At 39.4% G+C, this 23300-nt stretch overlaps 1 protein-coding gene across 1 annotated transcript in view; it reads left to right on the top strand.

Annotated features, from left to right (window-relative positions):
- Positions 1-23300, top strand: part of EPHX2 (epoxide hydrolase 2) — a 72437-nt gene that overhangs the window by 8423 nt on the left and 40714 nt on the right. The window contains exons 4-8 of the mRNA XM_027852996.1: positions 7958-8080; positions 14166-14240; positions 16557-16652; positions 20371-20449; positions 21849-21883. Of these exons, the coding sequence (XP_027708797.1) occupies positions 7958-8080; positions 14166-14240; positions 16557-16652; positions 20371-20449; positions 21849-21883 (408 nt within the window). The remainder of the gene's footprint in view (positions 1-7957; positions 8081-14165; positions 14241-16556; positions 16653-20370; positions 20450-21848; positions 21884-23300) is intronic.

Below are 23300 nucleotides of genomic sequence, written 5' to 3'. Positions count from 1 at the left end.
ATGGTTTGCTGTGTTGGCCTCTGAATAAAACTCTGGTGTTGGTGCCTTCCAATGGCTTGTCTCTGTGTGGTGATCCGGCTGAGGACCGAGGACCTAGGCATGGGTAAGACTCTGGCAGTGCACTTCTTTTAAGGGAAGTGGGTACTGGCGCACGACTGGCAGAGGGTCGGCGTGCGGCCCGTATACTTCCTTAAAAATTAGAATAGAGCAATTGGAAGCTAGTGACTTTATGAGAAATCAAGACACTGTAAAACAAATCCAAAAGAATGAAAAATTAAAAAACAATGTGAAATATCTCGTTGGAAAAACAACTGACCTGGAAAATATATCCAGAAGAGAGAATTTAAAAATTATTGGACTATCTGAAAGCCATGATCAAAAAAAGAGCGTAGACATCATCTTTCAAGAAATTATCAAGGAAAACTGCCCTGATATTTTAGAACCAGAGGGCAAAATAGAAATTGAAAGAATCCACAGATCACCTCCTGAAAGAGATCCCCAAAGGAAAACTCCTAGGAATATTGTAGCCAAATTCCAGAGTTCCCAGGTCAAGGAGAAAATATTACAAGCAGCCAGAAAGAAACAATTCAAGTGTTGTGGAAACAGTCAGGATAACACAAGATTTAGCAGCTTCTACATTAAGGGACCGCAGGGCATGGAATATTATATTCCGGAGGGCAAGGGAAATAGGATTACAACCAAGAATCACCTACCCAGCAAAACTGAGTATAATCCTTCAGGGGAAAAAATGGTCCTTCAGTGAAATAGAGGACTTTCAAGCATTCTTGATGAAAAGACCAGAGCTGAATAGAAATTTGACTTTCAAATTCAAGACTCAAGTGGGAACATAAAGAGGTAAACAGGGAAGAGAAATCATAAGAGACTTATTAAGGTTGAACTGTTTACATTCCTGCATGGAAAGATGATATTTGTATCTCGTGAGACCTTTGTCAGTATTAGGGTAGTTGGAGGGAAAAAATTATATGTATGTATATAGATAGATAGATAGATAGATAGATAGATAGATAGAGGGCACAGGGTCAGTTGAAGATGAAGGGGTATTATCTGAAGAATAAAATTAAGGGATGACAGAGGAGTATACTAGGAGAAGGAGAAAGGGAGACGTAGGATGGGGTAAATTATCTCACAAAAAAACAGAAAAGAAAAGGCTCTTACAGTGGAAGGGTAATGGGGAAGGTGAGAGGGAATGAGTGAATCCTATTCTCATAGGATTTGACTTGAGGGAATAACATACACACTCAATTGGGTATGGAAATCTGTCTTACCCTACAGGAAAATAGGAAGGGAAGAGGACAAGAGAGTAGGGGGATGATAGAGAGGAGGGCAGATTGGGAAAGGGGGTAATCAGAAGCAAATACTTCTGAGGAGGGACAGGGTCAACAGAAAGAATAGAATAAATGAGGGGAGTGGGATAGGATTAAGGAAAATTGAGTTAGTTTTTCACAGCATGTCTATTATGGAAGTGTTTTGCATAACTGCACACGTATAACCTATATTGAGTTGCTTGCTTTTTCAATGAGGGTGGGTGAGGAGGGAGGAAGGAAGAAAATTTGGAACCCAAAGTTTTAAAAACACATGTTTAAGAAAATGTTTTTACATGCAGCTGGGAAATAAGAAATACAGGAAATGGGGTACAGAAATCTATCCTGCCCTATAGGAAAATAGAAGGGGAAGGGGATAAGAGAAGGGAAGAAGAGACAGAAGGGAAGGCAGACTTAGAGAAGGGGTATTCAGAATGCATGCCATCTTGGGTGGGGGGAGGGGCAAGGTGGGGTGAAAATTTGGAACTCAAAATCTTGTAGAAGTAAATGTTGAAAACTAAAAGTAAATAAATTTATTTTTTAAAAAAGAAAGTAGCTATTGAAGTTGGAGTTAAGTAAATAATTGTTGATCAAAATAGGAAGTGGACAATAGAAATTATCTACACACTGATTACAATAATTTGGTGCAAAAGTCCAAGCAATGTAAATAAATTGCCACAATATGGAGACTAAAAGAGCCCACAAGGCTCTGACTTACTTGCCAGATGGAGAAAAATGGCTGCCAAAGTCAAAACTAGACATATAAACCCATTTGTAAAATCTAATGAAAGATAACAGATGATCATGGGCAATATGTTCTCATAAAGCAGAGAGAAGCAGCTGGGAGGAAAAGCAATCTTATAGTCCAGGCCTGATTCTGCCTAGTCTTTGTACTTCAGATTTGTGATTACAAAAAACAAGACACTTAATAGGAAGCTAAAAGTTTTCAACAGGGATACAACGTTGATTCAGCTGAGCATAGCTTCCCTGTTTCTGTGTTGGCCATGTTGGTTTACTAGTCAGAAGCTTGAAGGAGAACCTCCTAACTCTAGGTAGTTAGGCCATCAGGAAGCTTCATCATCATCAATGGTTTAAGCTTTAGCTCCCTGGATTAGTTAAGTCCTGAGGAGGTTTTCAATACCTTTTAAGGAAAAAAAAACTAATCTAGCCTGTATGGAGTGGAGCCCTAGGAAGAGATAGCCCAGCCCTACATCACAGAACCTTTGAAGATATGGCTTCTATCAAATCCACTTTAAAAAAAGTTTGGCAAGACATCCAACTTAGCAACCAGGGGCTCTTAACCTGGATTCAATTAGCTTGACTTTTTAAATATTTTGAACTTTAAATATAATTGGTTCTCTTTATAATCTTATATATTTCATTTTTTGTACTTGAAAAACAGTATTCTAAGAAGGCTCCACCAGACTGCCAAAGGGATCTATGACAAAACAAAAACAAAAACAAAAACAGTTAAGGAACCCTGAACTAAACAAAGTCATGCTAAGAGCATTTAAGAACAAAAATAGAAGTCAGACAACAAAGAGGATAAAAATGGAAAATATTTATAAAAATTATTGTAACAGTCTTCTCCATCACAGACAATGAAACTACCACACTTCAGCCCTAGGATCATTGTCCCAGCTGTGCTTATAGAAAAAAATATGAATGACACTAAAGAGAACAAAGATGGAAACAGCACTTCAATTAGACTAAATGTACACAGAAGGGATACATGATAGAGTTGAGACAATTGTGAGAGTGTTGAAAGATTGATATCTGGAAAGAAAGACACCAGGGGAATGAAAAATCTTAGACTTTATTAATACTGAAAAAGGCAACCAAGAAGGCTACCAATATGTAAGCTACTCTCTCATGTGTACAAAATCTTTATCAAAGTCATTTCACTTTGAAGAGGAACAGGAATAAACCATGTCACCAAGGAATTTTGTGATGGGAAGAGCTGATAGGCTGGTCACGTGCAAGGACAAAGGGTGATAGATGAATAACCAGAGTTCTCCATAGCTACCCTTAGAAAGTCCAATATGTTGGGAGACCACATGCAGCAAACTTCTGAGAGGACATGGACAAGAACTGCATAGGATGGGCAGGTATGGATGGGATGTGGTCTTCATCATTGGATGGAATTTCTGAATAGATGATCGCAGATCCATTTGTGAGTGGAGTATCAAATGAGAAAATGGATGTAAAGTGCTGTGGAAAACTTAGAGCTCTATGGCTATCAACCACAAGTCATGGGCAAATTACTTTACCTTCAGGTTAATCCATAGTGACCTGTCCTGAATAAACCCAACCTCTATCTGCTTCACCTGTAGAATGGCGATCAAAATAGCTCCTGCCTCTAGGGTTATTGTAAGGAACAAGTGAGATGTTATTTGTAAAGCGGTTAGCTCAGTGCCTGCTACATAGTAGATGCTTGATAGTGCTTATGCCCCCTCTTCCTCTCTCCTTTCCCCATAGGTTTCAATATGTCTTAAGCAGGTATTGGAAAAAAGCTTAACAGTCTCTTCATCATTGACATAAGTAAAAGCAATAAGACTGCTTCCTCTCTTCCTACTATTTAGAGAAGGCATAATTAACTATGTAGATTTGATTTCAGATAATATCTCAAAGTGGGGTTCATGAAGACGTGATGGACGTGTGCCCACAGATTCTACTCTCTTAAGTACTAAGATCAGTCCATTCCCAGCTATCCTTGATCTATACCTTCCCTGAGCTACATACTATAGTTTATCCTTGCTAGGATTTTTTGAATAGCAGAATGATGTGGTAGAAGAGATAGAGTCTCTATAAAGTTTTTGGGAGGCCCATAGGCTAGATTATTTGGATTACCACTGATAGAAAAATTGTGAGGTGGTCTGTATTCCCTGCAGCCTGTCTGCTGTTCCCCATATACATCACTCCATCTCCAATCTCCATGACTTTGTACAGGTTGTCTCCATGCCTCGAATTCCCTCCCTCCTCACCTTTGCCTCATGGAACTACCAGTCCAGTTGTTAATTCTTCTCACTGCCATCCTGAAATGGCAATGGGGGAGAGAGGGACTGTACTTGTGATTTAATTCCTCCTGTTGAGAAAACTCCATTTATCAATGTAGATCTACACCTTCTTGATGAGTTATTGTCTTAGAGAATTGCCTGGTGAAGTGACTTAGCCAAAATACCAGGGCCAGGTTGTCTCTGACATGGGAGTTGAAACCAGGTTGCACTTAACTCCAAGACTAGCTCTTCAGTCACTATGCCATGTTGCTTTCTATGAGCCTGGCCTAAAGTAAACAATATATAGATATGGAATTGAATTGCAGCCAATTTTGATCAATGAAAAAAAATAGCCTTTTTGATTTAGCCCTTATGGATGATTTTTTAAAAATCCTTTATTATTTTGAGAACTTAGGCATTTATTTATCATTTTTGACTCTTTCATTGGGAGGGATTATTCTTATTGCTTTTCCAAAAATGGACAACCTGAGAGTACAGCATAGTTTCTACATCAGACTCCAGAGCAGGAGTTCTTAACATTTTTTGTCATGATCCTCTTTGACAGCCTGGTGATACCCATGGACCTCTTCTTTTTTTTTTAATTAAAACAATTTTTTCAAGCATTCTTTCTTTTGACCCCTCTACCTTTCCCCAACCCCATCCACCACTGATAAAAATAAGGGGGGGGGGAGACCTTTTACAGACATGTATAGCCAAAGAAACCAAATTCCTGCATTGACCATATTAAAAAACAATAACAACAACAAACTATATCTCAGTCTGTACTCTGAGATCATCACCTCTCTATAAAGGGCGGGCAGCCTGCTTCATCATGAGTTCTCTGGAATTGTGACAATCAGAGTTCCAAAGTCTTTCGAGGTTAATTGTCTTTACAATATTGTTGTTATTGTATAAATTGTTCTTCTGGTTCAATTTACTTCACCCTTCATCAGTTCATACAAGTCTCCCTAGGTTTCTCTAAAACAATCTCCATCATTTTTTACAGAACAATATTACATCATGCTCATATGTCAGCTTGTTCAGCAATTCTCCAATTGATGGGCCTCACCCTAGTTTCCAGTTCTTTGCTTCCACAGAGATGCTATAAACATTTTTGTATATATGGGTCCTTTTTTTCTTTCTTTATTCTCTTTGGGGGTATAGACCTAGTGTAAGGTCTGGAATTCCCCTAGCTGGAGAACCCTGTACCTCCTCCATAACTGTAGGGTGTTCATCTTATACCAAAGTAAGAGTCCATGGAGCTCTGGATTTTATGAATACTTACAAACAGGGGCAATCTTTGGTCTGGGGTGGGAGCCAGACAGTTCTGTGGATTCCTGCTGAAGAATCCTAAAATCCCCATAGTAATTATAGAAAGCAGACAAAGGCAGGAGGATCTAGACAATGCATCACTACTGACTAGTGGATATTTTTTGTTTTCTGCTTAGTAATAAGCTTGGAAATTAAGCCAATGTTATGCCCAAACATAAGCTTGTGTATGTATCATTTACTGGTCACATATGGGTCACAGTATTCTTGTGTTGGCTTTCATAGGTCATAGTATCTTAACGTTTTGACTCGGTGCCTAAAATATAATTGTAAACAGCTCACCACATCTGGGCTTCCACCTTTCACAGAGTTTAAAGTTTTATAACTTTTCATTTATTACTATATTTTAGGGACTTTTCCCAATATAAACCCTGTACCTAGTATCCTATGAAAACTGCTGATTCGTATCCTTTGACCATTTATCAATTGGAAAATGGTTTTTAGTCTTATGAATTTGAATCACTTTCCTATGTATCATAAAAGTGAGACCTTTATCAGAGGTACTTGATATGACGGTCTCCCACTCTCCACAATCTACCTGCTTCTCTTCTAATTTTAGCTGCATTGACTTTCTTTGTGAAAGAACTTTTTAATTTTATGTACCCAAAATAGCCCATTTTACCTTCTGCGATCTTCTTTATCTCTTGCTTAGTCACAAACATCCTCTGTCCATACACCTGATAGGTAATTTCTTCCTTGCTCTTCTAATTTGTCTATGTTATCACCCTTTATGTCCATGTTACGCATCTATTTGGCGTACTGAGTGAGAGCTTGGTCTAGACTTAGTTTTCTGCCAGAGTGCTTTCCAGTCTTTCCAGAAGTTTTTGTTGAACAATGAGTTCTAAACTAAACTAAAGCTAGAATCTTTAGTTTTATCAAACACTAGGCTATTGTGCTCAGTTGCCTTTATATATTATATACCTAATCTGTTCCACTAATAGGCCTCTCTATTTTTAACAAGTACCAAATTGTTTTGATGATTATTACTTTGTAGTATAGTGTAGTATAAGATCTGATACTATTAGATCTCCTTCCTTCCCGCTTTTTTTCATTAATTTCCTTGAGATTCTTGATCTTTTATTCCTTTAGATGAATTTTGTCATTTTTTCATAGCTCTGCAAAGTAATCTTTTGGTAGTTTGATTGGAATGGCATTGAAAATTAATTTAGGTATTTTTTTTTATTATATTAGCCTAGCATTTCCACAAACAATTAATATTTCTCCAAATTATTTAGACCTGTTGTTATATGTGTTTAAGAGTGTTTTGTGGTTGTGTTCATATAATTCTTGTGAGTGTATCTTAACAAATACAGGTATTTTATATTTTCTTTATTTTAAATGGAATCTCTCTTTCTGTCTCTTCCTGCTGAATTTTGTTCATATTACACAGAAATGCTAGTGATTTGTATAGTTTATTTTATATCCTGAAACTTTATTGAAGTTAATAATTTCAATTAGTTTTTTATTGACTCTCTAGAGTTACCTAAGTAAACCATTGCATCATCTGCAAAAAGTGATAATTTTGTTTGTTCTTTTCCTATGCTTATTCTAGTACTCTTATCTCATTTAAAAATAGTTTAAAAACCTTTTTAAAAAACTGTTTCATCTCTTCCAAAAATTCTAGAATTGAACTTGTGTCAAAGATGTGCGTTTTTTTGACTCTTTGCTTATAAATGTTTTGAAATACTTTTGTTCTGGATTTGTGTCTTGAGCATTGATGTCACTGTAATAACCGTTTATGGTGGAATTCTTTTTTTATTCGCTTATTCTTCCATTCTACTTTCTGAGTTTGGACTTTATGTTAAGCCTCAGTGTACTCCCGGGGGGTGGGGAGAGAAGATGTCTGAGCTGAGCTGTTCTCCTCTGTTATTCCAGAACCTCAGGGACAGCTCAGGTTAGAAACCTGCAAGCTTTCGGAGTTCCCAAAACGGTATTATCGAGGGCAAAATCTGATCGCTACTTTCCTAGTCTGAACTCTGTAAGTTCCTTACCTGGGTTTGAGTCTGTGAAATACTCTTATTGGATAATCCCCGGTTGGAAATTCCAATAGACCACTGCTAAACTCGGCCACTATCTGCAGTTCAGAACCACAGAACAGCAGGCTCCCCTTTGGTCTGGACTTCCTAGTTATTCCACTGGTGATTCACTGCCGGCTTCAGACTGGGCTGGATGCTGGAACTGTAGGAAGTAGACTTAAGTTGATCCATTATCCATTGTCATTTTTCTTATATATCTTTGAATTATGTTTGACAAATGCCTTTGTCCTAAAACTTTTTATGCGTATTTTAACTTTTTCTCTTCTTATCTCAGGCTGTTTTCTTAGATGACATTGGAGCCAACCTCAAGAAAGCTCGTGAAGTAGGAATGGTCACCATCCTTGCCCAAGATACCGACATGGCCCTGAAAGAATTGGAAAAATTAACTGGCATACAGGTGATTATGAGCTTAAAGCTGTCGTGCTGTTTTTGTTTTGTTAATCAGTCAAGTCCCTTTCTCATGTGTGTGTGTGTGTGTGTGTGTGTCTGTGTGTGTGTGTGTCTGTGTGTCTGTGTGTAATGTGGTACAGTGGAAAGAGTGCTGGATTTGGAGTCAAAGGACCATGGTTTTGAATATCAACTCTCTTGCTTGGCATTCAAAGCCCTTCATAATCTAGCCTTCTTCTATCTTTACAGTCTTCTTATAACTTACTCCCTGACATGTACTCTGATTCAGTGATACTGATCTCCTGGCTGTTCCACAAGCAAGACACTCCATCTCTCAGCCCTGGCATTTTCTCTGGCTTTCCCCCATACCTGCAATGCTCTCCTTCCTCTACTCTGACTGCTAACTTCCTTGGCCTCCTTAAAGTCCCAGCTAAAGTCTCGTCTTCTACAGGAAGCCTTCCTCAACTCTTCTTAATTCTAGTGCTTTCCCCTGTTAATTATTTCCTATTTATCCTATATGGCTTGCTTTGTATATATTTGTATGTTGTCTCCTATTTATCTTGTATATATTTGCTTTTTATGTATTTGTTTATATGTAACCTCCCCTACTAGATTGTGAGCTCCTTAATGCAGGAACTGTCTTTTAACTCTTTTTGTATCCACAGAACTTAGCATAGTGCCTGACACATAGTAAGCATTTAATAAATGTTTATTGAATTGAAGAAATGACTTCATCTCCACGGGCTTTTATCTGTGAAAAGAGGAGATAGACTCAATAATCTCTAAGAGTTCAATTATCATCGCTCTACAGATGCTTCCTAGATCTGCAGATCCATCCTTAGTCTTCCTGTGTTCCAGTACAGTATTACTAACTGCCTGAGAGACATTTCAAACTGGGGGTCTCAAACTCAACCTGTACAAAAGAGAACTTATTTTCTTGCCCCCCAACCTACCCTGCTTTCCTAATATTGTTGAAGGCACTACTATCCTGCCAGTCACAGAATTTTGCAAGCTTGAGGTTAACCTCAACTCCTCATTTTCACTCATTCCACGTATCCAATAATTGCTATATCTTATAACTTATTTCTCCATGAACTGTATCTTTGCATATATCCACTTCTCTTTATTTACACAACCAAAACACTCATTTAGGCCCTCATCATCTCTTGCCTGAACTGTTGGATTAGGCTTCAAAGTGGACTCCTGCCTGCTCCAAGTCTCTCCCCAATCCCATCCTTTACAGCACTACCAAAGTGATTCTCCTAGAGCATGTCTCACCATGTAACCTCTCACTCACTGAATACCAGTGGTTCTTAATTACCTCTGGGATCAATTGTAAACTTCTCTGTTTGGCTTTTATAGCTGTTCTCAATCTAACTCCTTCTATCTTTCCAGGCCTCTTACACATTACTGCTCTCCATATATTCAGCAATCAAGCCATATGTACCTAGTTACTGTCCCCTGTACACAATACTCCATCTTCCCTCTCCTCTCTTTGAATTGGCTCTCCTCCATGCCTGCAATGCTATCTCTCCTAGTTTTCCCTTCTTAGAATCCCTGGCTTCTTTTAGGACTTTGCTCAAGTGCTACCTCCACGTCTTTCCCACGTCCCCCAAGATACTGGTACCATTCTCTCTAAAGCTATCTTCATCTATTTTCAATGTACCTTAGGTGTACCCATATCAGCGTATGTCACCCATTAGCATGTAAGAGCTTTGAGAGCAGGGACGATTTTTGCTTTTTCTTTGTATTCCCGGTGTTTAGCACCAGAACCTGGCATGTAATAAGCAATTAATAAATGTTCATTGATTGACTAATTGTTTGATTAGCATTACTTTTATGAAATTAATGTCACTTCCCACATTGTTTCACTTAGCAAGGTATCTTCAAAGATTTGGTTTAACTGCGTTAAGGTGGAGAATGTCTGTGATGTGTTTGCAAATGGTATTTTGAGTAGCCTCCAAATGTGAGAGGCACCCCCTAGCTTCTCAGCAAAAACACTTAATATACTTGAAAATATTTCTGGGGAGAATTTACCATTTCTAGTTTGCTACTCAAAATTTTTATTGCATCATGATCTGAAAAGGATGCTTTTAATATTTCTGCCTTTCTGCTTTTGATTGTGAGATTTTTATGCCTTAATCCATGGTCATTATTTGTGTAGTTTATAATACTGAGAAAAAGGCATATTCCTTTTTGTTCCCCTTTAATTTTTTTCCAGAGGTCTATCATATCTAACTTTTCTAAACTTCTATTCACCTCCTTAACTTCTTTTTTGTTTATTTTGTGGTTAGATTTATCTAATTCTGATAGGGGAAAGTTGAGGTCCTCGACTAATATAGTTTTACCATTTATTTCTTCCTGTAACTCATTTAACCTCTCTTTTAGAAATTTGGATCTATGCCATTTGGTATATATATGTTCGGTATTGATATTATTTAATTGTCTAGGTATGTTTTAGCAAGATATAGTTTCCTTCCTTATCTCTTTTAATTAGGTCCATTTTTACTTTTGCTTTGTCTGAGATCATGATTGCTACCCCTACATTTTTTTTAACTTCACCTGAAGCATAATAGATTCTGCTCCAGTGTTTTACCTGTCCTCTGTGTGTGTCTCTCTTCTTCATATGTGTTTCTTTTTTCTTTCTTTCTTTTTTTTTTTTAGGCAATTGGGGTTAAGTGACTTGCCCAGGGTCACACAGCTAGTAAGTGTCAAGTGTTTGGCCTGAGGCCAGATTTGAATTCAGGTCCTCCTGACTTCAGGGCCAGTGTTCTATTCACTGTGCCACCTAGCTGCCCCCAAGGTGTGTTTCTTATAAACGACATATTTTTGGATTCTAGTTTTTAATCCACTCTGCTGTCTGATTCTGTTTTATGTATGAATTCATTCACATTCACATTTTATGTAATTTAGTAATTATGATTACTAACTATATATTCCTTCCCTCCGTCTTATTTTTCCCATTCATCTCTCCCTCTCTCTCTCCCTCTCTCTCTCCCTCTCTCTCTCTTCCTCCCTCTCTCCCTCTCTCTCTTCCCCCATCCCCCCTTCACCCTATCCTTCTTCACCAGTGTTTTCCTCCTGACCACTGCCTTGTTCAATCTGCCCTCCCTTCTGTCAGTTCCCCCCACCCCATTCTTGTCTCTCTTCCCTCCTGCTTCCCTAGAGGGTAAGACAGATTTCTGTAACCAACTGAGTATGTGTCATTCCCTCTTTGAACTAAATCGGAGTAAAGTTCAAGTGATGCTCACCCCTCTCCCATCTTTCTCTCTACCGTAATAGATCTTTTACACCTCTTCATGTGAGATACTTTACCCCATTCTACCTCTCCCTTCCCTCTTCTCTCAGTGCAATTCTCTTTCTTACCCCTTAATTTTTTTATATCATCCCATCAAAATCAACTTATACCCACACCATCTGTCTATGTAAACTCCTCCTAACTGCCATATTAATGATACAATTCTTAAGTGTCGCAAGTATCATCTTCCCCATAGGTATGTAAACAGTTTAAACCTTATTGAATCTCTTATGTTTTCTCTTTCCTGTTTATTTTTTTTATGCTTCTCTTGAGTCTTGTATTTGAAAATCAGTTTGTCTGTTTAGCTCCAGTCTTTTTGTCAGGAATGCTTGAAAGTCCTCTATTTCATTGACTATCCATTTTTTCCCCTTGAAGGATTATGCTCAGTTTTGCTGGGTAGGTGATTCTTGTTTGTAATCTGAGTTTTTTTGCCTTCTAGAATATAATATTCTAAGACCTCTGATATTTTTAATATAGAAGCTGCTAAATCCTGTATAATCCTGACTGTGGCTTCTCAATATTTGAATTGTTTCTTTCTGACTGCTTTCAGTATTTTCTCCTTGACCTGTGAGTTCTGGAATTTGGCTATAATATTCCTGGGAATTTTCATTTTGGGAATGTCTTTCCAGAGGTGATTGGTGGATTCTTTCAACTGCTATTTTACCTTCTGGTTCAAGGACATCAGGGTAGTTTTCTTTGACAATTTCTTTAAAGATGTTTTCCAGGCTCTTTTTTTGATCATGGTTCTCAGGTAGTCCAATCTTTCTTAAATTATCTCTCCTGGATCTATTTTCCAGGTGAGCTGTTTTTCCAATGAGATATTTTACATTTTCTTCTATTTTTTTCATTCTTTTGATTTTGTTTGATTGATTCGTGATATCTCATAGAGTCATTAGCTTCCACTTGTCCAATTCTTATTTTTAAGGAATTATTTTCTTCAGTGAGCTTTTGTACTTCCTTTTCCATTTGGCCAATTCTACTTTCTAAGAAGTTGTTTTCTTCAGTGAATCTTTTTCCATTTTTTGTGTTTCCATTACCAAGGTGTTGACTCTTTTTTCGTGATTCTCTTGCATAACGTTCACTTTCTTTTCCTAATTTTTCTTTCACCTCTCTTATTTGATTTTTAAAATTCTTTTTGAGCTCTTGAGACTTCACCTGTAGGCATTTTGACATTGTTGTCCTCTTCTGAGTTTGTGTTTTGATCTTCCCTGTTGCCATAATATCTTTCTATTGTTAAGGTTTTTGTTGTTTGCTAATTTTTTAGCCTCTTTTGTTACTTTTAAAGTTGAACTCTTCTCTTGGTATGGGGGCTCTATCCCAAGCTTCTTGCACTGGGGCCAAGGGGTCTGGCCACTGGTCTGCTGCTTTCGGTCTCTGAACCAGGCTGCTCGCCTGCTGTGCCAAAGCCATTTGGCCACTCACCTGCTGGGCCAAGGCCTCTGGGCCTGCCATGTGTGCTGGGCCTGGCTTCTTGCCTGCTTGAATGGGGGCTGGAGGCCTCATAGATGGTCCACTGTATTGCTGGCAAGGTCTTGGTTGTTGATCTGTGCTGGGGTGAGGGGCCTCTTGCTGGCTTGCCTGGATACTGCCTGTATTAAGCTGTGCTTCCCTTTTCCCTGAGTGAGACAGACCTCTCCTGTAGTCTTTCTAAATTATCTTGGGCTGAAAAATTGTTTCACCCCATCCTTTTGTGGGTTCTGCCACTCCAGAATTCATCTTGAGGTGTGTTTTAAAGTTATTTGGAGAAGAATTTAGGAGAGCTTAGGCAAGTTCTTGCCTTTTCTCCACCATCTTGGCTCCATTCCTCCATACTAATTTTTAAGGAGTTGTTTTCTTCAGTGAATTTTTGTATATCTTTTCCCATTTGTTGTGCTTCTTTTACCAAGCTGTTGACTCTTTTTTCATTATTCTCTTGCATAATTCTCATTTCCTTTCCCGATTTTTCTTCTACTTCTCTTATCTGATTTTTAAAATCCTTTTTGAGCTCTTCTAAGAGTTCTTTTTGGGCCTAAGACCAATTCATCTTTGAAGTTTCATATGTAGGCATTTTGACATTGTTGTCCACTGCTGAGTTTGTGTTTTGATCTTCCCTGTTGCCATAGTATGGCTGAGTGAGATAGATCTTTCCTGAAGTCCTTCTCATTTATCTTGGGCTGAAAAATTGTTTCACCCCCTCCTTTTGTGGGTTCTCTTGCTCCAGATTTAATTTTGAGGCATGATTTAAAGATTTTGGAGGGGAATTTAGGAGAGCTCAGGCAAGTCCCTGCCTTTTTTCCACCATCTTGGCTCTTTCCCTCCTGAAAAGGGTTTTATATTCAAACTTCATTCAATTTATTTTGTTCAGTAGGAATTATTCCTTCAAGTCATTGTCTCATTTTTCAGATGCAATATAATATTTCCTCCCGTTTCCACCCTTTTCCTTGCCTCCTTTTTGTTCTTTCTTCAATTTACTTTTATTTTTTTTTTACTAATACTACTAATTTTGGTGTATTTCAATATGATAATAGTTATTTACCAAATATTTTCCTTATTTCCTTGACAAACTTCTTGCATACTTCCCTGGGGAGGTATGCGTACTCCAGGTTGGAAGCCTCTTCTTGAAGTCTTCCCCAGGCCAAACATTACGGGTTCTTTTGACTAATCCTTCTATGACATGATCTCAAGGATGTTTGCCATCCTAGTTGCCCCTTCTAGGTTTAGAGATTTCCTTGCCAACCTCAATATCCTATAAAACACTGAGAAAACTTATGGAAGGAAACTAGGGGCTGCTCTTTCATCATCCATTTTGTGCTTTCAGTTTCTCCATCACAATGCGGTACGGCCTGTTGCTATCCAGCCAAGCAATGTTGCCCATGGATATGTTGAAGTCAAGGTAAGGACCAATTATTTTTGAATGAAGGCCTGAGCCAGCTCCTCACACTGCATAGGCAAGAGTGAGAAATGTGAGTGTTTGTTCAACCTGTTGTAGTATTTCAAGGACCAAAGTTTTCCATATAAGCACCAGTCACCGTATAAAAAAGAGACGCGACTGATTTGGTCACATCTTCAGATAATCTTAAATACGGCTGGTGCTATCAATGTTCAAGACACCCCAAAGCCCATGATCTAGGATAGACATACTGAACAAGGCCAAAATATAGCTGTAGTACCCTGTTTACACAATAGAGGTACAGAATTTTTGCTTTAGGGTTTCATTCATTTATCATTGTCTAATATTCAAGCATATCATTAATTGGCAATATGGCATATTAACAACAACAACGATGATGATGATGGTGATAATGGCTAGCATTTATATAGTGCCTTAAGTTTTGCAAAGGGTTTTTACATGTGTTATTTGTTCCTCACAACAACCCTGTGAGGTAGGTGCTATTATTATCTTCACTTTAAAAATGAGGAAACTGAGGCAGACAGAGGTTAAGTGACTTGCCCAGGGTCACCCAGCTAGTGAGTATCTGAGGCTGGTTTGAAGATAAAAAGAAAGGCAAAAACAATCTCTGTCCTCAAGGAGCTACCAGTCCAATATTTTTTCTAACTTGACAACCAGGTTGTACAAAAGGTTATTTGTTTTTGTGCATTTCTAGTCACTTGTCCATAGGTGCCTTCTTCTAGACATGTTTGCCCAGTAACAAGATACACAATATCCTTGGATGGGAGAAAGGAGCTCTTATAGCTAGAGATTGAAATGCCCTGTTATGGACTCAGGGGAGCTCAATGTGGGCATTTGAGCTAGTGATATATATGGCACTCACCAAGGCCTGCCAACTTGGGTGACTCTTGTCTATGTCCTCCCTGCAGTTCACTATAGGGGGTTTGCCCAGTGTGGTGGGGGCCTTCCCCAATTTCTTTTTCTCTTGACATTGTAAATATTCAATTGTCCATAAGTTAGTTATCCCTTCTTATCACCACATGACCAGCCCTTCTTCTTTTTCATACATATGTTTCTTCAATGACATCTTTTATGCTACTTTGCTGTACTTTGTATTACACTCTGCTCGTGCCCTGTCATGTGTCTCTCCATTGCCTTCTGAGTCAGCCAACAAGCGTTTATTAAATACCTAATGTGTGTCAGACATTATGCTAAGTGCTGGGGTTACAGTTCCTGATCTCAAGGAACTCACAGTCTAATGGAGAAACAACAAACATGCAAATAACTATGTACAAACAAGAATAATCATCAGAAGAAAGGTAGTAGGGTAGTCATAATGTCTGATTCTTTGGAGATTATTGTACCTTATCTCACAGCCATGAAACACAAAGCGGCATCTCTACCTTTTTTTGCCTCGGTGTCCTCAACTATAAAATGGGAATAATAATAGCACCCACCTCCTAGTGTTGTGAGGATCAAATAAGCTAGTAATTGTAAAGTGCTTGGCAAAGTGCCTGGCATATAATAAGTGCTATATAAATGTAAGTCATCATTATTGTTGTTATTATTATTACCCGCCTCCCAGAGTTGTTGTCAAAATAAAATGAGATCATATTTGTAAAGTACTTTGTAAATCTTAAAGCACCATATCAAATGCTACCTATTAATACTTAAGATGGAAAGAGCACTGGATTTGGAGTCAGAACTGGATTCAAGTTCTGCTCATCACTTACTATTTGTGGGACCCTGGACAAATCATTTAATTTCTCTGGGCCTCAGTATCCCATAAGTGAAAGGTTGAACTAGGTGGTCTCCAAAGTTGCTCTCCTTTCCCTCCCCCTCTATCTCCTTTTCTCTTTCTCTCTCTCCCCCCTCCCTTCATCTCTTCTTTCTCTCTCTCTTCCCCTCTCCCTCCCCTCACTCTTCCCCTTTCCCTCCCCTCACTCTTCTGTCTTTCTCTCTCTTCCCCTCCATTTCTCTCTCTTGCCTTCTATTTTTACCCCTCTCTCCCTCTCCTCTTTCTTCCTCCCCCCTTCTCTCCCTTACTTTCCTTCTCTCTTTCACTCTCCCTCCCTCTCCTCTTTTTCTCCCTCTCTCCCCCTATCTCACTCTCTCTTCCTCCCCACCAAATATCCAAAAATACCTAGAAATGGAGAGGGAAAGGGGAAGCGAGAGAGTGCCTTTGAGAACATATGGATAGCCAGCAACCAACTGAGGTCCAGCAGTGATCTGAGAATTTGGGGATTGCACCTTTAGTCAGCATTCATTGTCCAGCCTAAGGGCTTCTTGCTAGTCATAGCCTTCCTGTCTTTCATACAGCCTGGTGTCAAGCTGCATTTTGTGGAGATGGGGTCTGGCCCTGTTGTGTGTCTCTGCCATGGCTTTCCTGAAAGCTGGTTCTCTTGGAGGTATCAGGTAAGTCTCAGTTCAGATTTACTACACTTTGGTGAGGGTAAGTTAAAGGGAAAAGGTGGTCTGGATGGTCTGACCTAGGATGTGGAGTAGTAAAGAGAGAGATGAGCATAAGTCAGATAGGAGGGGGCATTGATCTCTACAAAGCTGATAATGGTGTTCAGAGATGCCCTATAGCCTTAAACCTACCCCTCACTTTTAGAGCCATCTTTCTTCAAAATCCTGGATCCTATCATTGTTATACCTTCCATCTACCTAGTCCATATCTGGCTCTGGAAGAAGACACTGTGACTTTAGCTTCTGTCTCTTTTTTTCCACGTGTCCAGAGTACAGATTGGTCAGGGCACATAAGGAGCAATAATCCCAGGCCACAAAAGAGGTGGCCGAAGGAAACGAAGGAGCTTTCAGGACACAGGATCTGGAAAACTGAGGGGCTGCAGCCTGGGTGAAGTTTTGGTTGAGGAGTCTGGGGGTGCTGTGTCTGATGTATGCTAAGAGCCCTTTTCTCCTCACACTCGGGAGTTAGGTAGAATTTGGGGATCTGGATTCATACCAGCTACAGCCCAGGACTGGGTTCTCTAATCCGCCTCGTAATTTGCCTCTGGACCACCCAGTATGATCTAAAAATAAAGCAGGGACGGGAGTGTATGTGTGACATTACATCAGGAAGCTTTACTGGGTAATTCAGCCTGACAGGAGAGGTGTGGACTTTGGTCTTTAGCCATAGAGTACTTTCTTCACCAAAGGATTCTGCAGTATGCTATTATTCTCTTCTGTGTCTGACTGTTCTTCCTTGGTCTACCGTCTTCCAGTCACTCATTCCTGTTTTTCAAACCAAGCCCCAGATTTTGAATGTCCCTGATTACTCAGTTCTTGGCCCTCTGCTTTTCCTTCTCTTCACAAATATATTGGATACAGAGAAGCATAGGAAGACTTACATGGACAGATACAAAGTGAAGTAAGCAGAACCAGGACAACGATATACACAAGGATGACAACAAAAATAGAAAGAACAACCACTCCAAAATAATAGAAACTGCTTTCTGGAAGTAGCCCATCCCTATCATTTCAATGAGTTGACTCACACGTTTATATTTCCAGCGCTGACATGAGATCCAGTACTGTATCTCTAACTGTCTATCCATTAGACATTTCCACTTAGATACCCAGACTTCATGACATGATGAAAAGAACATAGGATTTGGGGTCAGGCTATTTGGGTTCAAATCCTGGCTCTGGCACTTATTAGCTATGGGGCCTTGTAGAAGTAATTTGAACACTCTGCACCTCAGTTTACCTGCCTACAAAATAGAGATACAATTACTAGCATTATCTATATCACTGGGTACTGGTAAATCTTGAAATTACATATGTACGTACATACACACATGCTATTGTTGCTGTTTAGTCATTTCAGTTGTGTCCAACTCTTCGTGACCCCATTCGAGGTGTTCTTGGCAAGGATACTGGAGCGGTTGGCCATTTCCTTCTCCTGCTCATTTTATAGATGAGGAAACTGAGGCAAACGGGATTAAGTTATTTGCCCAGGATCACACAGCTAGGAAGTGTCTGAGGCCATATTTGAACTCAGAAAGATAAGTCTGCCTGACTCTAAGCCCGGCACTATATACACTGTGCCACCTAACAGCCTCACATAAACACACACACACACACACACACACACACACACGTGTGTGTGTGTGTATATATACATGTATATATATGTATGTATATGCTTAGTATTAGTTCATTGTTATTATCATTCCTCTCTTCATTAAGACTTGGTTACAACCCTCTCTGAATTTAGCTAGTCTGGGCCTCAGAAGCCAAGCACAATCCGTCACTGGGTCCACACTTGAAATCTTTCCAGCTTACTAGGATTTGCTAGAGCATGAGCTCTGTGGTATTGCCTTGGAGAACCCTGGGATCTCCTCTGTCCCAAGGGTGAACATTGAAAGAGTGCTTTTTTTTTTTTTGGAGATTAGAGTTGGACAACCCTTGGAATGTTCTGAAGTTCTTCTGGGCACTGGCACTGCTCTATGAGGCAACACAGTATAGTGGATTGAGATCTGGTTCCAGAGTCAGGTAGACCTGGCTTTAAACCTTGCCTCAGGCACTTACTAATTATATGTTTGTGGTCAGTTTGTTTATGACGCATTTAAAAAGCTCAAGAGAGATAATTTCTGGATAATTTAATCATTTTATTAACAATGCCAGCATGTTTTTTAATAAAAGGATGGGTGGCCAGTTCCCTCAGACCAAAGACCCATTGTGGTGGTGGGTTCACAGTTTATATGTCTTTGGAAGAGCAGGTGTTCCTGAGGGTGGCAATCAACTCTGACTGGTTAACAATTAATGAGAAAATGAATATTACAATGGGAGGGTGGGTTATATTACAGTGAGGGTCTTGGGCTACATGACTTGGATCACCCAAATCTTGATCAAAGAGAATTAACAATTTCCATATCACCTGTCTGACAAAAGGGATAATCAACATTTTCCCAGACCTGAGTAAACACAATGAACAGGAATGCATCCATTAGCCCAAACTTAGGATTTCTTTTACTGTCTTTGATTAGATCTCAGCCATCCTGGCTGGGTAAGTCTTTTAGAAAGATTTCCCACACTGGGTGCTTTCTGGATAAGGAAACAGAAAAGGGAAAAAAATCTTGGTTCTAACAATATAAGAATAAGAATCATTTCTTATGACTAATATTGATAGACTTAATCCTTCTCAGCAATACGAGGATCTAAGACATCTCCAAAGGCCTCATGATGGAAAATCCTATCCACATCCAAAGAAAGAACTATAGAGTTTGAATGCAGATCAAAGCATACTATTTGCTATTTTTTCTCTTCTGTTGTGTTTTGTTTCCTCTTTCTGGTGATTCCTCCAATTGGTTCCAATTCTTACTTACAACATCACTAAGGTGAAAATATGTTTAATAGGAATGTATATATATGTATATAACCTATATCAGATTGCGTACTGTCTTGGGGAGGGAGGTGGGGAGAGAGGAGGAGAAAAATTTAAAAGTCAAAAGCTTATGGAAGTGATTGTTGATAATTCAAAATAAATTAATAAAAAGATTATAAAACAAAAAAAGAATAATTTCTTACATTTAACTTACCAGAGTCTCGGGCAACTGCTTAAGACTATCTTCTAAATTACAGAGGGGTTGTGATTTGTGTTGTTGGATGGTGTGTTTGAAGTGATGAAATCCTAGATCCTTGAGGTTTGAGCTGATGCAAATGGAATGCTCAGTCTTCATATCTGAGCCATAAGAAAATATTTAATTTTATATTCTGTTGCCAAGCAACCTTCTTTTGCCTTTCTTTGTGTCTGCATTGTTTATCTCAGCATCTGGTGCATAGCCAGATAATAGCACTTACTAAATAGCACTTAGTAAATGCTTAATAACTGACTGACTGATTGAATAGTCTAATAACTCTCTATGAAAATAAGTGACAGAGACCTGGATAAGTGGAAGGAGTTTACATGCTGAGAGTTCCCTTTACTATTGAAATCACAGGTCTGAAAACACACACACACGCACACACCTCCTTCAAAAGCAAACAAACAAAAAAGAAACAACTAGGCTAGAATCCAGGGCCATGCAAGTTCTCTGGATTTCTTTTTAATTACTTCAAACCAATAGAGAGAGGCCAGAGCAAACCAAGCCAGGTTAATTAATACTAAATGCTTCATCTCTTTCTTTAGATCCCAGCTCTAGCAGATGCAGGCTACCGGGTTATTGTTCCGGATATGAAAGGCTATGGTGATTCTTCTGTCCCCTATGGTAAGTTTGTTTTTAGAGACTTTATCAAATGAGATAATATTTGTAGAGAGCTCAGCATAGTGCTTGGCATGTAGTAGGTGCTTCATAAAAGTTTATTCGCTTCTTCTTTCTCTTCTAAGAAAATAATTCCTTTACTCATCTTAAGTATTTGCTAGCCTTCCCAACCTGTCCTGGGCTAAGCCTATACAGGACTACAAGTCAGGGGATTAGGTTTCAAGACTGGTTCCACCATTTACTAGTAAGAGTATGATGTTAAGGCAAATCATATTGCCCTCTCTGAGTCTCACTGTCCTCACTTTTCAACTGTAAGGGTTAGACTAGTTGACCTCGAGGGCAGCTAGGTGACTCAATGGATAGAGCCCTGGGCTTAGAATCAGGAAGACTTATCTTCATGAGATCAAATCTGGCCTCAGACACTTACTTGCTGTGTGACCTTAGGCAAGTCACTTAATCCCTGTTTGCCTCAGTTTCCCCATCTGTAAAATGAGCTGGAGAAAGAAATGGAAAACCACTGAAGTATCTCTGCCAAGAATACCCCAAATGGGGTCACAAAGTCAGACACTAATGAAACAACTCAACAGCATCAGCAAAAGTTGATCTCTGAGGTCTCTTCAATCCTTTCAAATCCTAATGTACTGAGCAAGCAACTTGGTGCTATGGGAACAACATTGGCTCTTGAGTCAGAGGATCTGGGTTCAAGTCCTGCTTCTGATGCTTGCTGTCAATGTAACCTTGAATCAACAAATGTACCTGTGTTCCAAAGGCCCTTCTCTCCATGGATCTTGCAGTGTGCACATTAGACAGATTGAACCTACTTATCCATCCACTCTTTTTTCTGTGTGGGTTTTTTTTTTTTTTTTGGTGAGGCGATTGGGGTTAAGTGACTTGCCCAAGGTCACACAGCTAGGACGTATCAAGTGTCTGAGGCTGGATTTGAACTCAGGTGCTCCTTACTCCAAGGCCAGAGCTTTATGCACTGCACCACCTAGCTGCCCCCCATACACTCCTTTGTCAGGAGCATGCTTCCAGTTGAGTTATAGGCCTCCCTGTGTTTGGTCTGAAGCCGCCTGGCCATGTATAAGATTATTGCCTACTTAGTTTCCTTCCTATGTAAAGTGCGGATAATAGCGGCATCTACCTTGCTGGGTTATTGTCAGTATCAAATCAGATATTACATGTGAAGCACTTTGCAAACCTTTAAAGCACTAAAAAAATCCTAGTTATTGTTATTGTCATTGTTGCTAGCATTTGGTTTCTCCCTATATGTTGTAGTGAAGATTGGGCAGCTGTCATTGCCTTTGGAATAGGTCAAGAGAGGAGCTTGAAACGTTAGCATCCAGGAGGTTCAGATTTTAATAAGTTACATTTTAGAAATTCATATTTTCTTTCTTTCTTTCAGAAATAGAAGAATATTCCATGGAAGTCATATGTAAGGTAAGGAAGGACTGTATGGCAACATTTTTTTTGACCCTATTTCACTAATGCAAACTGCCCTCTGGAGCCTAATTGAATTCCCTCCTAGAAAGCCAGAATGAACCACATGCTTTTCTAAGTCTCTATCCACTTAATCTTCACTCTGGTTACCTAGGCTGCCTTCTCAGTATAATGTTGAAATGTGGCAATTGCCTCTGTATCCCCAAGATGCATGAAGGATCAGTCCAGTCGACCTTTTTCTTCAGTATCTGGCCAGCTGGTCAACTAATTAACAATGTCTGTTGAACCTGTGACATTCCAATCTAGACGGGTTATTTGGATGGTGAAAATGCAGAGAGATTCAGTAGAGTCTCCAAGATTCAAAATTAATAAGAAAGTTCCTTTATTCCTTCTAATTGGGTAGGGATAATATGGAATTGCCACCCTTGACACATAAGAAGATGGTGAGAGAATACCTAGGGTTCTTGATGGCTATAAGTCACCTGACTCAGGTGAGCTACTACAACATTAGGGAAGAAGAGAATTGGCCCATGGGATTGTTAAGCCCCTGTCAGTGATACATGAAAGAGCAGCAGGTGGGGATCCCACTCTGTGGTCAAAACAGAAAAAAATTTACAAAACCTTTTGCAGTGATGGTTCCACTCACCATCACTACATGAAATATGCCCACGCTTATGGACAATGAAATTCAGTAGACCTGAAAGATAAACAGCTTTTGTTTCAAGAGAACTCAGCAGCTGTCACATCTAAATAGCAGCCCTGAGTGAAGCAAGGCTGTCAAATGAAGGCCAGCTCACCAGTCGGAGTTGGATACACATTTTTTCTGGAGTGGTCGCAGTGAAAGAGTGTACTGTGAAACTAGCGTAGGTTTTGCAATCAAAACTAGTCTAGTCAACAAGCTTGTATGTCTACCAAAAGGAGGAAATGACAGGCTCATGGCAATGCAATTACCACTTGCAGGAAAACTCCATGCCACCATCATCAGTGCCTATCCTCCCACCACAACAAACCCTGATGAGGTCAAAGAAAAATTTTATGAAGATCTAGAGAGCATTATCAGTGTGCCAGAAGATGACAAGCTTATAATTCTGGGTGACTTTAATGCAAGAGTAGGCACAGACTACCAGACGTGTCAGGGAGTCCTTGGAAAAAATGGAGTTAGAAACAGCAATGGTCACTTACTACTGAAGACTTGTGCATCTCATGACCTTCTCATCACCACCACTGTCTTCCATTTACCTAAATGCAATAAAACTTTGTGGACATAGCCTGGCAACAAGCATTGGCATTTAATAGACTATGTCATTGTAAGGAGAAGAGACAGACAGAATGTGAGAGTGATGAAGGTGTGGTATAGAGTGCTAGATTGATCATAGACTTATCGTCTCCCAGCTAAATATTTGCATTCAACAAAAGC

The sequence above is a fragment of the Vombatus ursinus genome, unplaced genomic scaffold (genome assembly GCF_900497805.2).
Source record: "Vombatus ursinus unplaced genomic scaffold, bare-nosed wombat genome assembly UNPS02000580.1, whole genome shotgun sequence".
NCBI lineage: Eukaryota > Metazoa > Chordata > Mammalia > Diprotodontia > Vombatidae > Vombatus > Vombatus ursinus.
The sequence above is the reverse complement of the archived record's forward strand: the minus strand, read 5'-3'. Positions and strand labels throughout refer to the sequence as shown.